Source organism: Pelmatolapia mariae, linkage group LG5, assembly GCF_036321145.2.
Source record: "Pelmatolapia mariae isolate MD_Pm_ZW linkage group LG5, Pm_UMD_F_2, whole genome shotgun sequence".
NCBI classification, from domain to species: Eukaryota; Metazoa; Chordata; class Actinopteri; order Cichliformes; family Cichlidae; genus Pelmatolapia; species Pelmatolapia mariae.
The window spans coordinates 23,110,714-23,122,813 of NC_086231.1; the positions used below are offsets into that span (position 1 = coordinate 23,110,714).

At 40.0% G+C, this 12,100-nt stretch overlaps 1 protein-coding gene across 2 annotated transcripts; it reads left to right on the forward strand.

Moving 5' to 3' along the window:
- The first annotated feature begins 1,162 nt into the window (after nucleotides 1-1,162).
- Nucleotides 1,163-9,524, forward strand: suox (sulfite oxidase). 2 transcript variants are annotated; one of them, XM_063474288.1, is made up of 5 exons: nucleotides 1,163-1,269; nucleotides 3,858-3,928; nucleotides 4,941-5,106; nucleotides 6,221-6,463; nucleotides 7,247-9,524. In XM_063474288.1, exons 2-5 carry the CDS (start codon nucleotides 3,870-3,872, stop codon nucleotides 8,465-8,467), a joined length of 1,689 nt encoding a protein of 562 aa, XP_063330358.1. In that variant the 5' UTR covers nucleotides 1,163-1,269; nucleotides 3,858-3,869; the 3' UTR covers nucleotides 8,468-9,524. The 2 variants fall into 2 exon arrangements, with proteins under 2 accessions (XP_063330358.1, XP_063330359.1); XM_063474289.1 differs by lacking the exon at nucleotides 1,163-1,269 and adding an exon at nucleotides 2,753-2,774.
- The last annotated feature ends 2,576 nt before the right edge of the window (nucleotides 9,525-12,100 follow it).

Sequence of the window (12,100 nt, forward strand, 5' to 3'; positions counted from 1 at the left end):
CCTTGCATTTGAATAGAAAGTACAAGGTCTTTTGTTCTGTCTTCCTCCCCTCACTCCTATTCCTGTGCCTGCTTCTACTAAACGTTTGTTCCTGTTAAAAAGGAGTTTTTCCTTTCCACTGTCACCAAGTGCTTGTTCATATGGGCTTGTCTGATTGTTTTTTTCCTCTGTATTATTATTTAGGGTCTTTACCTTATAATGTAAAGACGGCCTCGAAGTGACCGTTGTTGTGATTTGGCGCTATAAAAATAAATAAATTGAATCCACATTTATGTTTATCTAATATAATGCTATACTGATCAGAAATGTTGTGACTAACAATTAATGATTGATCAAACGACCAGATATAAATTTTTAGCAGAACATCTACATAAGTGTAGAGTAAGGCGGCAACCACCATTTCTGCAAGTTTACCATGCATAAAGACTAGTGAGCAAAGCTGCAAACTGCTGGGCTGATTGAAGAAACAATACATTCAGTTAGTCTTGTGTCTGGAACATTAGCAGCTCCTCCAAACAGAGCTTTCTTGTCTCTGTGAAAGTGAGGCTGTTCCCATTCATTATATTTGCTCGTTTTAGCAGGGCAAAGTAGTCGAGTAAAGGACATCCACACCTTCTTTGTTCCAGCGCATGAAGGTTTTTAGTTGCTTCTACATTTGTGCATTTGTTCAGGGTGTGGTTTCTGTGTTTTTTGTTCTCTTGCTCTATCTTAATTGTTGGTGTGGAGGACAAGCTGTGCTCTGCATACCAGTTAGTATTTAACCTGTCAATCAGGTGCGTTCAGGATTATCTGGTCATTTAAGCAGAGGTGAGCGTGTTAAAGTCACTGCTGGCACAGTCAATTTAGCAAATTGTTTATAATGCCTGTTATGCAAAATTCTGCCATAGATGTTGATATCACATTAATAACTATATGATAATACGCTAATAAATATGTTTTATATTTTGCAGCAAAAAAAGATAATAACGAGGTGTACATGGTTAATTAAGGGTATAAAAAGGGTGTTTTATTTGTTAGACAGATTTAACAGTTAGCAGTGAAGTTGTTGTTTTAAGACAGGAGAATATCTCATTCAAAATGCTGTTTTATTAATTGTTTCGGCGGATGAAGCGTGCCCTGTGCTGTCATTACGTGGATGAGGTAAGTAGTAGCTTTCTTGAACGTTCCTCGTTCACTCTGTGTGTGTCGGTAAGTTCAGAGATCAGCAGGGTAGCTGTCCTTCGGGCATCTTGAGCAACACAGAACACTGCACACAGAAACACCGGAGAGGTGAGTGCGCTGCGGTTTAGACGAAGAAGCGGGAGAAAACTGAGTTTTCTTCTGTTCATGAAGACTTATTTGCAGGTTGGGTGATGGAGGGCTACGAGAAGCATGCTTGCTAACTGAAATGTTAGCTAGGTTAGCCGTGAGGATGGTGATGAAGCGCAACGCCGGTGTGTTTGTTACGTAAACACTGAAGTGCTGCCATTTAAAAAATTTAAATTAAAACTTTCCGCTTGTGTTGAATTCGTTAGGCTTAATACCGCCTTGGTTCGCTGTGGTTAATATAAAATAGTCAGTGAAGATTTTTAATTGATTTTTCCCTCGCTTGCCATCAGAAGCCTCTAACCGGTTTAGCTAATGTGTACTCAGCGTGAACCAGCAGGGACCTGGAGCTTCTGTGCCCTCATACTTTTTTTTTTTTTGGTATTATTATGATGATGTTGTCCATGCTGGTTGTTTTGCCAGGTTTGACCAAACTAAAAAGGACATTCCTCTGTATTTTATTTTTGTCTTGGTTGTTTTGAAAGTACATAATGTCCTTTTAGTTAACTCTTTCTAAAATGTAGGATTTTATATTGTTTTCATTTTAGTTTCATACATTTTATATAAGTCTGCTAATACATGTAAATTACCTTTAGGGTAAGGGGTTCAGACTATGCTGAAAGGTCATGGTGGTAAACATATGAAGTGTAAGTGTGTCCTGTCCATTGATAATATAGTGTTAGCTTTGAGGAACACCATGCAGATACTACAGAAACAAGGTGATTTAGCACTTTACAAAAAATGTAGAACCCGACCAAATATGGGATTTTGCAGATTTTGTTGATTTGTAAATTCAGTATTCCAATATATTGGTCAATATTTTTTTTCTTTGAGACACATATTTACATAACATTTGTTGTGTGTTGTTATTTATTTACTCCTTTATGCTCTGCCCGACCTTGCTGGGATCAGTTGTTCTTGTGGCTTCCAAAGATGTGTTACCAAAGATGTAGTTAAATTACGCAGTGTTAACACTCATAACATGGGTGAATGGCGTTTCTCCTATCCCTTTCTTTTTAAAATTCCATCTACTGGCTGTTATAAATGCTGATGGTGACTGATTAGATCAGTTGGTAAGGCTGTAACATGCATTTATTCATTCGTCCTTTCACCATTCAGAGCTGCGACAGCGACTGTGAGCTCTGCCCTGGCAGGCTGTGCTGGGGGAAGTTGTGTCTGTGGTTGTGGTTACTGATTCTGGTTGAATTTATGGGTAATGTGGTTATTTCACCATCTATCACCATTCAGACACAAAGAGTCTGTGATACCTTATTAACCAGGATTTTATGCATTTTCTTGTTATTTCAAGCCTTTTGATGAACAAAAATGTGTTTCAAGTTGGAGTAAATCAACCCCCACTTGAACAGGTTTTATTTATTTATTTTCTATATCTGTTTATCTTTTTCTTATCGCTGTCCTGCTTTTCTGATTTTCCTTTGTTGGAAAGCCAACACCTCTTTCGTGCTTTGGTGGGTACCAACAAAAACCGCATCATTGTGCTTTTATCACATGTTAGCATACCTGTAACAATACTGCTGCATGTAGCTCGTCTTACACCCATTCATAAAGTAATGTGTTGCCAAGAATCATAATTGCTAGTATACATCCACATTTAAAACCAGAACCACAGTGAAAGCTGTGTCATCTTTTAAATACAGTCTGTCCAAATCAGGTTTGTAGTTGAAATCAACAGTGCAGAATCGTGTCATGGCATTACTTCTGTTCAGCTTTGTGAACACATGACTCAGTAGTTGCACAATGCTTTCTGTTTAAAAAAAAAAGAAAGTGGTTAGATTCAGGAGTTAATGACGTCATTCTTGAAAGTCTTTGAAAATCAGAATTTCCTCAGTGACTGTAATTGTGCTGCTTCTGTAAAAGCTGTCAGATAAGTCAAAGTAATGTTTATGGCTGCTGTGATAAGATATGTGTAATGACCTTAGTTCTTGTTTAGTATAGTATTGTTCTCCGGTTAGTCAATCTTCTATTCCTCAAGTTAGTCATTCACAGAGCTTTCGAGAACAATCCCACCCAAACATATTTATCTGACTTTGACACATATTTGGCCAGTTTAAGGCACAAGAAAAAATCCTGCTGAATTACATTTCCATTAAACAGGAATATATTTAATTTAGTTTTTATTGTGTGCTGGACAACATACAAGAGTAAATTGAACCCTTGGCCTCCTCGTTCCCCTCCTCCCTGCTCACTCCCCCTCAGCTGGTTGGCCATTTTTTGAAGGATGAAGTAACAGCTTGTTGATTAGAAATGGGAACATTTTAAGGTTCCGTTTGTCATTTACTCAAAACCCATTGGCTGTAAGTGTACACACAGTTTGGAGCTTCTTGAGGAGTGCAACAACACTGAATTATACAAGTAAAAATTGGGAACTCTGTTGAAATGTTTCACATTACTGACATTTTCAGAAGTACATTTATCTGCCCCGAAGACCTGCTCACCAAGTGTGGATGGAAAAAATAATGATCAGCTACCAGATGATGCTCATGTGCTTTTCTTTTTTTTCTTTTTTTTTTAAATTTCTCTTTCTTTGTCAGAACGTCAATGCAATGCTGCTCCTCAGACGCTGCCACAGGCTGAATCCAGTTGGCCCGCTCAGCATTAGCAGGTACATTATTATAACAACGTATTTCTAATGTTTATTTCATATAATTTACTTCATTTTTACTTGTGATGTAGCTCAGTAGCTGAGCTCCACTAAGACAACTCTTTCTGGTTAACAGACTGTGTACCTGCAAATTAATTTAGTGTTACGAGTTGTTAGGTTACGTTTTAGTGTACAATAAATCTAAAAGCTTGCATTTTATTTTGGGGCTACAGTAACAATTAGCAACAGATATTCCAGGTTTTACCTGGTGAAGATTTAAAACTGACAGAAAACTGACAACTACGGGATGTCTCTTAGTTTTTTTTGTCTTGCATTGTGCACTTCTGCTTTCTGTCACAGGCATAATCTGTAAACAAATGATGGCTGTAGCTTCCAGTGAATAAAAAGTAAAGAAAATGCAGAAGTGCCTTAAACCTGCATTCTTGTTTTCACTTGATTTAGGACCTCAGTAAACACTTTATAATGACTTTCTGCTCTCAGTCCCTACTTTCTTACTGAATACATCGTGGGCACTTTTTTAATTTATCATCTTCAAATTGGATCGTCAGTAAATAGGAGAAAAATCACAGTTAGATTTTGATCCACCATGCAATATTATCTGGAAAGTGTCTGATTGACAAGAACATTTTTCAGCTTAACACAAACACATTGCCAGTGCAGTAAAAGCATGCCTGGATAGAGAAGCAGAATATGTAACACTACCAGTCATGGATTGGCCACCCCAGAGCCCAGACCTCAACTTTACTGAACCAGTGTGGGATCATTATGACAGAGAACCGAACAAAGAGCAGCCATCATCCAAAGAAGCGCTTTAAATGTCCTTCAAGAAGCCTAGCCTTCTGAAGACTAGTTAATGAAATGACAAGAAAGTTGCCTAAGAGAGTCAAGCTATGTTTAAGAATGAAGGTGGTCATACCAAACATACACTTTCATTCTCATTAGAATTTTACTAGTAGATTTTGCTGTGTATATATATGTCAAAGTTATATTTCCATTTTTAAAATTTTCTCAGAAATCAGGTGGCACCTGTAGTTGCATCGTGTGCAGTTCGTCTCTGCAGCAGCAGCAATGACCAGAGATTTCACCAACGTGGCTTCAGTGCCAGCTGGAGACACGTCCTGGCAGGACTGCTGGCTGGCACAGGGGCTGTACTGGCATATGGTCTACACCATCACAAGGTTACAAACAGATGATATCTATCCATTTTTACTCTCTTTTTAAAGTTTAATGCACTTTTTTGCCATAATTTGCTAAATTATGCTAATTACATATGTTTTTAACCACAACAGCAAATGAAAATTTAAAATTGCACTGTCTCAGCGAAAAAACATTAACTTTTCAAAGTAAGAATGCAGTTGTTCAGAGTATATAAATTATTAATACATAGTAGAGTGTGACTTTAAATGGTGTTGTGGTAGACACTAAACACAAGGACAATAAGTCAGTGGGTCATTGAGCCCTTTCTTCCCTAGTCAGGCCATTGAATGACTATAACTTCAACTACATCAGCAGATTTTGTACCTTCAGAGCTTGTCAAGCAAAAACAGAGCACTGCCCTGCAAAGTCCACAGTCTTTACAGAAACCCTTTCTCAGCAGTACAACCAGATTAACAGCACCGACAGCATTATTTGCTCAAAGTGCCATAAACTCTGGCATTTCTTAACTTTAACAGTTAACCCTCCTGTTATGTTGCGGGTCAGATTGACCCATAACAGAAGAGATGTCACATGTCATCTGCATCACTACAGAAAACGAAAAAAAATCAAAATTATAAAAGAAAACTGTAAAATAATCAATGCCAGTGTTTCTGACACTTTTGGATGAGTAAACATACCCCGGTTCAAACTAACCCAGGAACACAATTGGTGTGTTCCTGGGTCAACACAATATTGGTGTTCTTGTTATGTTGGAAACATAACAGGAACATTATGTTTGTTTATGTTGGAAACCAACATAACAGGAGGGTTAAATATCAACTGGTGTCTTTCCAGGAATTAGGCTGTACCTAATCAGGCTTGTATGCTAGCAGTCAGTGCTAACTCTCAAGGAGCTGCTTACTGGTTGTTTATTTAATCAAATAAAAAAGGCCACACGGTTTTATGTTAAGGTAGTAAGCAGCAGTAGCGCTTCAAATTTGAACAGTTGAAAGCTCATATATTTTCTTCTTTTGACATCCCAGGGAACTTTTTGGTGTTTTTAAAATAAGTAGGGAGTATACAGGTCTGTGCGTGACCATTAGGTTTTTGCTATTTTGATAGAAACTGATGCCTGATGCCTCTCTTTCTGTGCAGGCTATAGAGAAGAGCTCCCCGCTTCCTATCATCAGCCAGGAGGAAGTTACAAGGCATCGCTCCCTAAAAGATGGCGTGTGGGTCACCTACAAAGGCGGCGTCTATGACATTACCGAGTTTGTTTCCATGCACCCTGGTGGGGAGAAAATCATGATGGCAGCAGGTGGTGCCATTGAGCCCTTCTGGTCGCTTTATGCGGTACACAATCAGGAGCATGTGCTGGAAATCCTTTCTGCGTATAAGGTGAGAAACCCACTTGTTTCTGTTGATTTAACTAAAGCACTGTTACATACTAAGGAGTTAAAATTTACTGGACTGGGGTTTGTTATTCAGTATCAAAAGATCAGGTGCAACCACTGAGCTTGGTTAGAGTTTAACATGATCAACCCTGTAGTAAGTTAACTAAAGGGGAGCGTGGGTGTAAAAGCTTTAGCAACATTGCTATTCATAGAAATTTACCAGGGAAAAAAAAATTCTTCTGGATATTCTTATGGGTGGAAATAGTTGTGTCAAACTGAATATTACACAGTATAGCTGTGTGGAAATTTGCACTTAAACCAAACTGCAGACCTCAACACATGTGTGAGCCTTTCATTTGACATCAACACAGACATACCCACTGCTAAGCTTGCAGAGCTCTTTCTTTTAATAAGGTTCTCACTCAAAAGAAAAGCTGACATAATGATAAAACAGTAGATGCTGTTCATTAGATATTTATATTTTTGAAAAATTGCAACAGAGGTTGATGAGCTTTCGCAGCACATCGCTTGAATTTATCCTTAAATTAACTTTTTACATTTATGCTGTTCATCTTGCCCTTCTGTTCAGTGCAGACACATATGAAAAGGTCTGCTGCACACTATATACTGAGGAAAACCTCATGGCTGTAAGCTGAATGCTGGCACTCCCTCAAGTGGTCACTGAGAAAAAATGTGTGGCTGATGTTTTTATTAGCTTCTTGAGCTGAAGAGAAGTTCAGTTGCAGTTTTGGTCTAATAAAATCTTTGTGTCTGTGGTTGATGCAAGGTTGGTGAGCTGAATGCGGAAGACCTGAAGAAGCAATATACTTTTAAATCATCAGACCCCTACTCTTCTGACCCTGAGCGTCACCCTGTCCTGCGCGCCAACAGCCTCAAGCCCTTCAATGCTGAACCTCCGCCTGAAATCCTCTCTGACAGCTACATCACGCCCACTGCTTTCTTCTTCAAAAGAAACCACCTCCCGGTTCCTCAGGTGGACCCCGATTTATATCGCCTACATGTGGAGGGGCTACCCAGAGGAGTGCTCACACTGTCTGTAGAAGAGTTGAAGACTCGATTCCCCAAACACACCATCACAGCTACCCTGCAGTGTGCAGGAAACCGCCGTAGTGAGATGAATAAGGCCCGGCAGGTTAAGGGACTGAACTGGGGCGTTGGTGCCATTGGTAATGCGACATGGAGCGGCGCCAAGCTCAGGGATGTCCTGCTGGCTGCAGGTTACGGTCCAGATGTAGCCCAGTGGGCTCGCCACGTTCAGTTTGAAGGACTGGATAAAGAAATAACAGGGAGTGCGTACGGTGCTTCAATCCCTATAAACAAGGCAGTTAGCGAGGAGGGTGATGTGCTGCTGGCCTATGAAATGAACGGAAAGGCTATTCCGGCCGACCATGGCTTCCCCATTCGTGTGGTTGTACCAGGTGTAGTGGGCGCACGCAGCGTGAAGTGGCTGGGTAAAATAGTAGTCAGTGCACAGGAGAGCAGCAGCCACTGGCAGCAGAAAGATTACAAAGGTTTCTCCCCTGGAATAGACTGGGACACAGTGGACTACAAATCTGCTCCAGCCATCCAAGAGCTGCCTGTTCAGTCTGCCATTACCACACCAAGAGAAGGCTCCGTGATCGATCGCAGCGAAGAAATGCTGACTGTGAAGGGCTACGCTTGGAGCGGCGGGGGCAGAGAGGTGATACGCGTCGATGTTTCTCTGGACGGAGGGAAGACGTGGAAGGTGGCCAAGTTGAAGAGCAGCGACAAGGAAGGAGATCAAACTTCTCCTCCACTAGGACGAGCTTGGGCATGGAAGCTGTGGGAGATAACGGTTCCTCTTCCTCTAGAGGCCCAAGAGCTGGAGCTCATTTGCAAGGCAGTGGACAACAGTTACAACACGCAGCCGGACACATTCGGTCCGATCTGGAATGTGAGGGGCTTGCTGGGTAACGCCTGGCACAGAGTGAAGGTGAAGATCAGCGAGGATGACGACGAAGAATAGGCGCAGCGGTTGAAGTACAGAAATCAAAAGACTTAGAGCTTAAACAGAGTCATCTCAGAGTGGGCTATTTTTGTCTTTTTTAATTACATTTGTATCATGGACTCAGCAAATGTAGGATCAACCAGGAGTAGCACTACATTTTGAAATATTTTTGACAAACAGCCTCAAATATTTATTCATTTTGTTGCTGGAGAGATTTGCAGCGGTACGCACATGGGATGAAGCTCAAGGCTGTGAACAGCCAAATTAAATTATGTCTGGTTATCTCCATTTATTAGTCACTTTCTTTTATTCTTAAGCAAAACTGTGGTTCAGTTTGATTCTGAAGCTCTGTGGCTAATAATGATGAAACATTTATTTTTTTATAATCCATATTTATAACACTGAAGATGAGGGCATTTTTTTAAAAGGGTTAAAAGATGCGATTAACTTTTTATAAAGATTTCTAATCTAGCTGAAGTGAAGCCGAGTGGTTCTTTATTGATTTGTTTTTAATCAAGAGTAGTGACACTGAGTGTAGTGGTCACATTTATTTTCTCCTTTCTTTTGGAAACTTTGAGCTACTCAAAGAAAATCTACCTGTAGTAACCATCTCGTGGTTGAAGTGATCGATGTTTGGCTTAGGTTAGCACATCAGCGGTGGACTGTGGCCCTCTGTTGACTAATCATGCTGTGGGCCTGTCCTCTGCTCTTTCAGAGGAGATATGAAATACAAAACTACAGTGTGAAGTTCCAGCTGAAGTCCAGCTGTGTACAGGGCAACGCTACAGCACAGCAGAGGTCCCTGTGTTGTAAGGAGAGGCCAGAAAAAATATACTGTTGAGAAGTGAGTGCTGACTCCTTACACTCAGAGAGAGGACGGGGTGAATAATATGTAGGACCAGTAAAATGTAACGGTTAGTCATTTTAGCATTTGTTTGAAGAACTGCAGAAACTGCAGGTTTTATTTTTACAACATTATGAAAATATGCCGATACGCTGCTCTTAAGTCTTATTAACAGGTGGATTATATTTGAAAGTGTGAGAATCATGAAATGTATTTAACTGCTTACAATGAATAAAGACTTCTGACTTTACACTGGCCTAAGTCTGGTTATTCAGCTTTTCCTGATTTTTGCCTTTCACGCTAATTTTTTTTTCGAATTAATGTACAAGGAATAATTACATCATGATGACAAATGGCCGTTGTTACAGATGGATAGATTTCAGCAACTTTCAGTCCAGCTGGTAAACAAAGCGCCTCCTGTCAGTCACGTAGCTCTGCTCTGTGTTTGCTTTAGATACTTACGTGTGTGTGTGTGTCTTACGATTTCAAAAGCAGCCCGATCCAAAAAAAGAACATTTTGTACTTACTAGTCTTACTCTTTCCTCCTTTTGTTCCTTTTTGTCCCCTTTAATTACATCACTGTAACTTTCACAACGATGACAAATGCAAATGGCAGGAAGCACAAAGCTAACGCCTGAGGTTTACTGCGAAATCAGCAAACAGACAGAACTGTGTCACATTGATGGTAAATGGTAATATTTCGCCAGTATGATGCGAGATGAACATAACTGAAGTCTATAATACAGTTCTTGTTTTTTTAATTTTTATAAAAAGACAAAAATTTAGAAAATACTGAAAACGTTTTTTAGATTTGTGAAGATGTTTCACCTCTCATTGAAGACGCTTCTTCATTTCTAAAAACAAATAGTGGAGAGAGAACAACGTATTTAAACCCTAGTGGGGTTTTGGAAGTAATCCTGAGGGTCGTCATATGAGCCAAGCTGTGAAAAAAGGCGTGGGTCATTACCATCACCAGGGGTTAAGGGTGAAACCCCCTGTGAGACCTTGCCCCAGCCTGTCATGTGAGGTCACCTGAGGAAAAGTGTGAGTGTTCATTGAACAGCCTGGGAAGAGATCTCAAGACTGCATTTTAGGTGGCTGATAGCTGGTGTAAGTCACCGCCTCTGTTGAATGATGGTTGTTCACATTGGACATTGATGACCTCTTTCACTCCTGTTTCACACCATCTGTCTTCTCGGTCATTGATATGATGAGAAAGAGTGACCTTTGCCCTTTAGGTGCAGATCTACAGCTGAGGCTCGAGGTGGCTCTTCTATGCTGTGCTGTGTGTTTGTGGAGTGGCTGTATGGTCTCTTGCTGCACTGCACAGCGTACGTTATGTTGTTTAGCTTGTGTTTGGGAGTTTTTTTCCCTTGGAATGAACCAGTTTTTGTCTGAGGGTGTTGCTGGGTCTGAAGCACACTGGGATTTTCGTGTTGTCAATTATTGTATTTTTTTAGAACTAAAAGAACTGAAGAAGGCCAGTCAACTTTTCAGGCTCTCGTGCCTACCATGAACCTGGACAGCTGAGACATATAAGTCATTCTTGTTAGCTTAGTACTACTATGTAAATCAGTGCTAGAACTGAATAATTATGAGCAAAGACACATCATGTTATAAAAGTTATTACTCTAACCTAATAAAAAATGTGGATTCAAATTCCTCTGCTGGTGTAACAGACTACCTGTGTGGTACCTGTGAGGCTATACGATGCCAACCATGCACTCACATCTTGAGACCAGCTGTTTTACTGCCTTTAATGCTCCTGTACATTTATACCACTTCAGTACACAGCGCTCTATTCCAATCATATCGCATTTCAAGAATACACATCAAAAGACAATGTCAGCCTTCCACCATCTGCAATTTTTTCATTAGATGCCAAAGCAGGGTTGAATGAAATCAGGAAATCTCCCAAATGAGCTAAACTCATCAAAAGTATGACTCTGCTGCTCACGTGAGTGGAAAAAAAGAAGGAATAAAACTTTGACTGATTATGCCAAATGCCAAATTATTCTCTCGTTATAGAAATAGTAACATGATTTTTGTTTAGATCTGATCAGTGCTCATAGCTCACTTTAACATACAACATAGCCACTGTCTAACTGAAGCATCCCATCTTCTTTTAACAACAGCCTGTAAATAATCCGAGGAGGCCGGCTTCCCGACTTTAGGGAGAGAAATGTTGTCCCATTCACACGGCTGATATGAATTTTAGCTGCTCAACAGTTCTGAGTCTTCTTGGTCATAGTTTTCATTTCATGGTGCTCCAGATGTTTGCAGTTGATGAAAGGTTTGCACTGCGTGCAGGCAAGCACCCAGACTCTTCTATTATGAAGCCATGCTGTTTTAATAGTAATGCAGTATGTTGTTTAGCATTATCTTCCTGAAAAAGACATCATATGAATAAATGAGCATATGTTGCTCTAAATCCTGTACATGGCTTTCAGCATTGACGGTGCCTTTCCAGATTTCCAGATGTAATCTGTCAATTCCAAAGGAACTAATGGACCCTTTTACTACCAGAGATGTAGGCTTTTGATGGAGGTCAAGGACCTTGTTATCAGCTAGACAGTTCCTCTTTTTTGAGATGTGTGTCTGCCATCAAATTAAAAATGAGCTCATGTTTTTCTTGAAATCATAAATGTCTTATTTTAACCGTTTGATTTGTTTTCTAAGTTCTATTGTAGGTAAAATATGGATTTCTGAGATTTCCAAATCATCGCAATATGTTTTTATTTACATTTTATACACAATCTCAAGTTCTGTAGTTTGAAGTGGAGTTGTACAAAAAAACCTGAAAAAGA

Bases quoted from the DNA above. Each gene is read 5' to 3' on its own strand.
- suox (XM_063474288.1), top strand. From the start codon at position 3,870: ATGCTGCTCCTCAGACGCTGCCACAGGCTGAATCCAGTTGGCCCGCTC. The intron at 3,929-4,940 runs GTACATTATTAT...AAATTTTCTCAG, and splicing joins GGCCCGCTCAGCATTAGCAG to AAATCAGGTGGCACCTGTAG. The intron at 5,107-6,220 runs GTTACAAACAGA...CTTTCTGTGCAG, and splicing joins ATGGTCTACACCATCACAAG to GCTATAGAGAAGAGCTCCCC.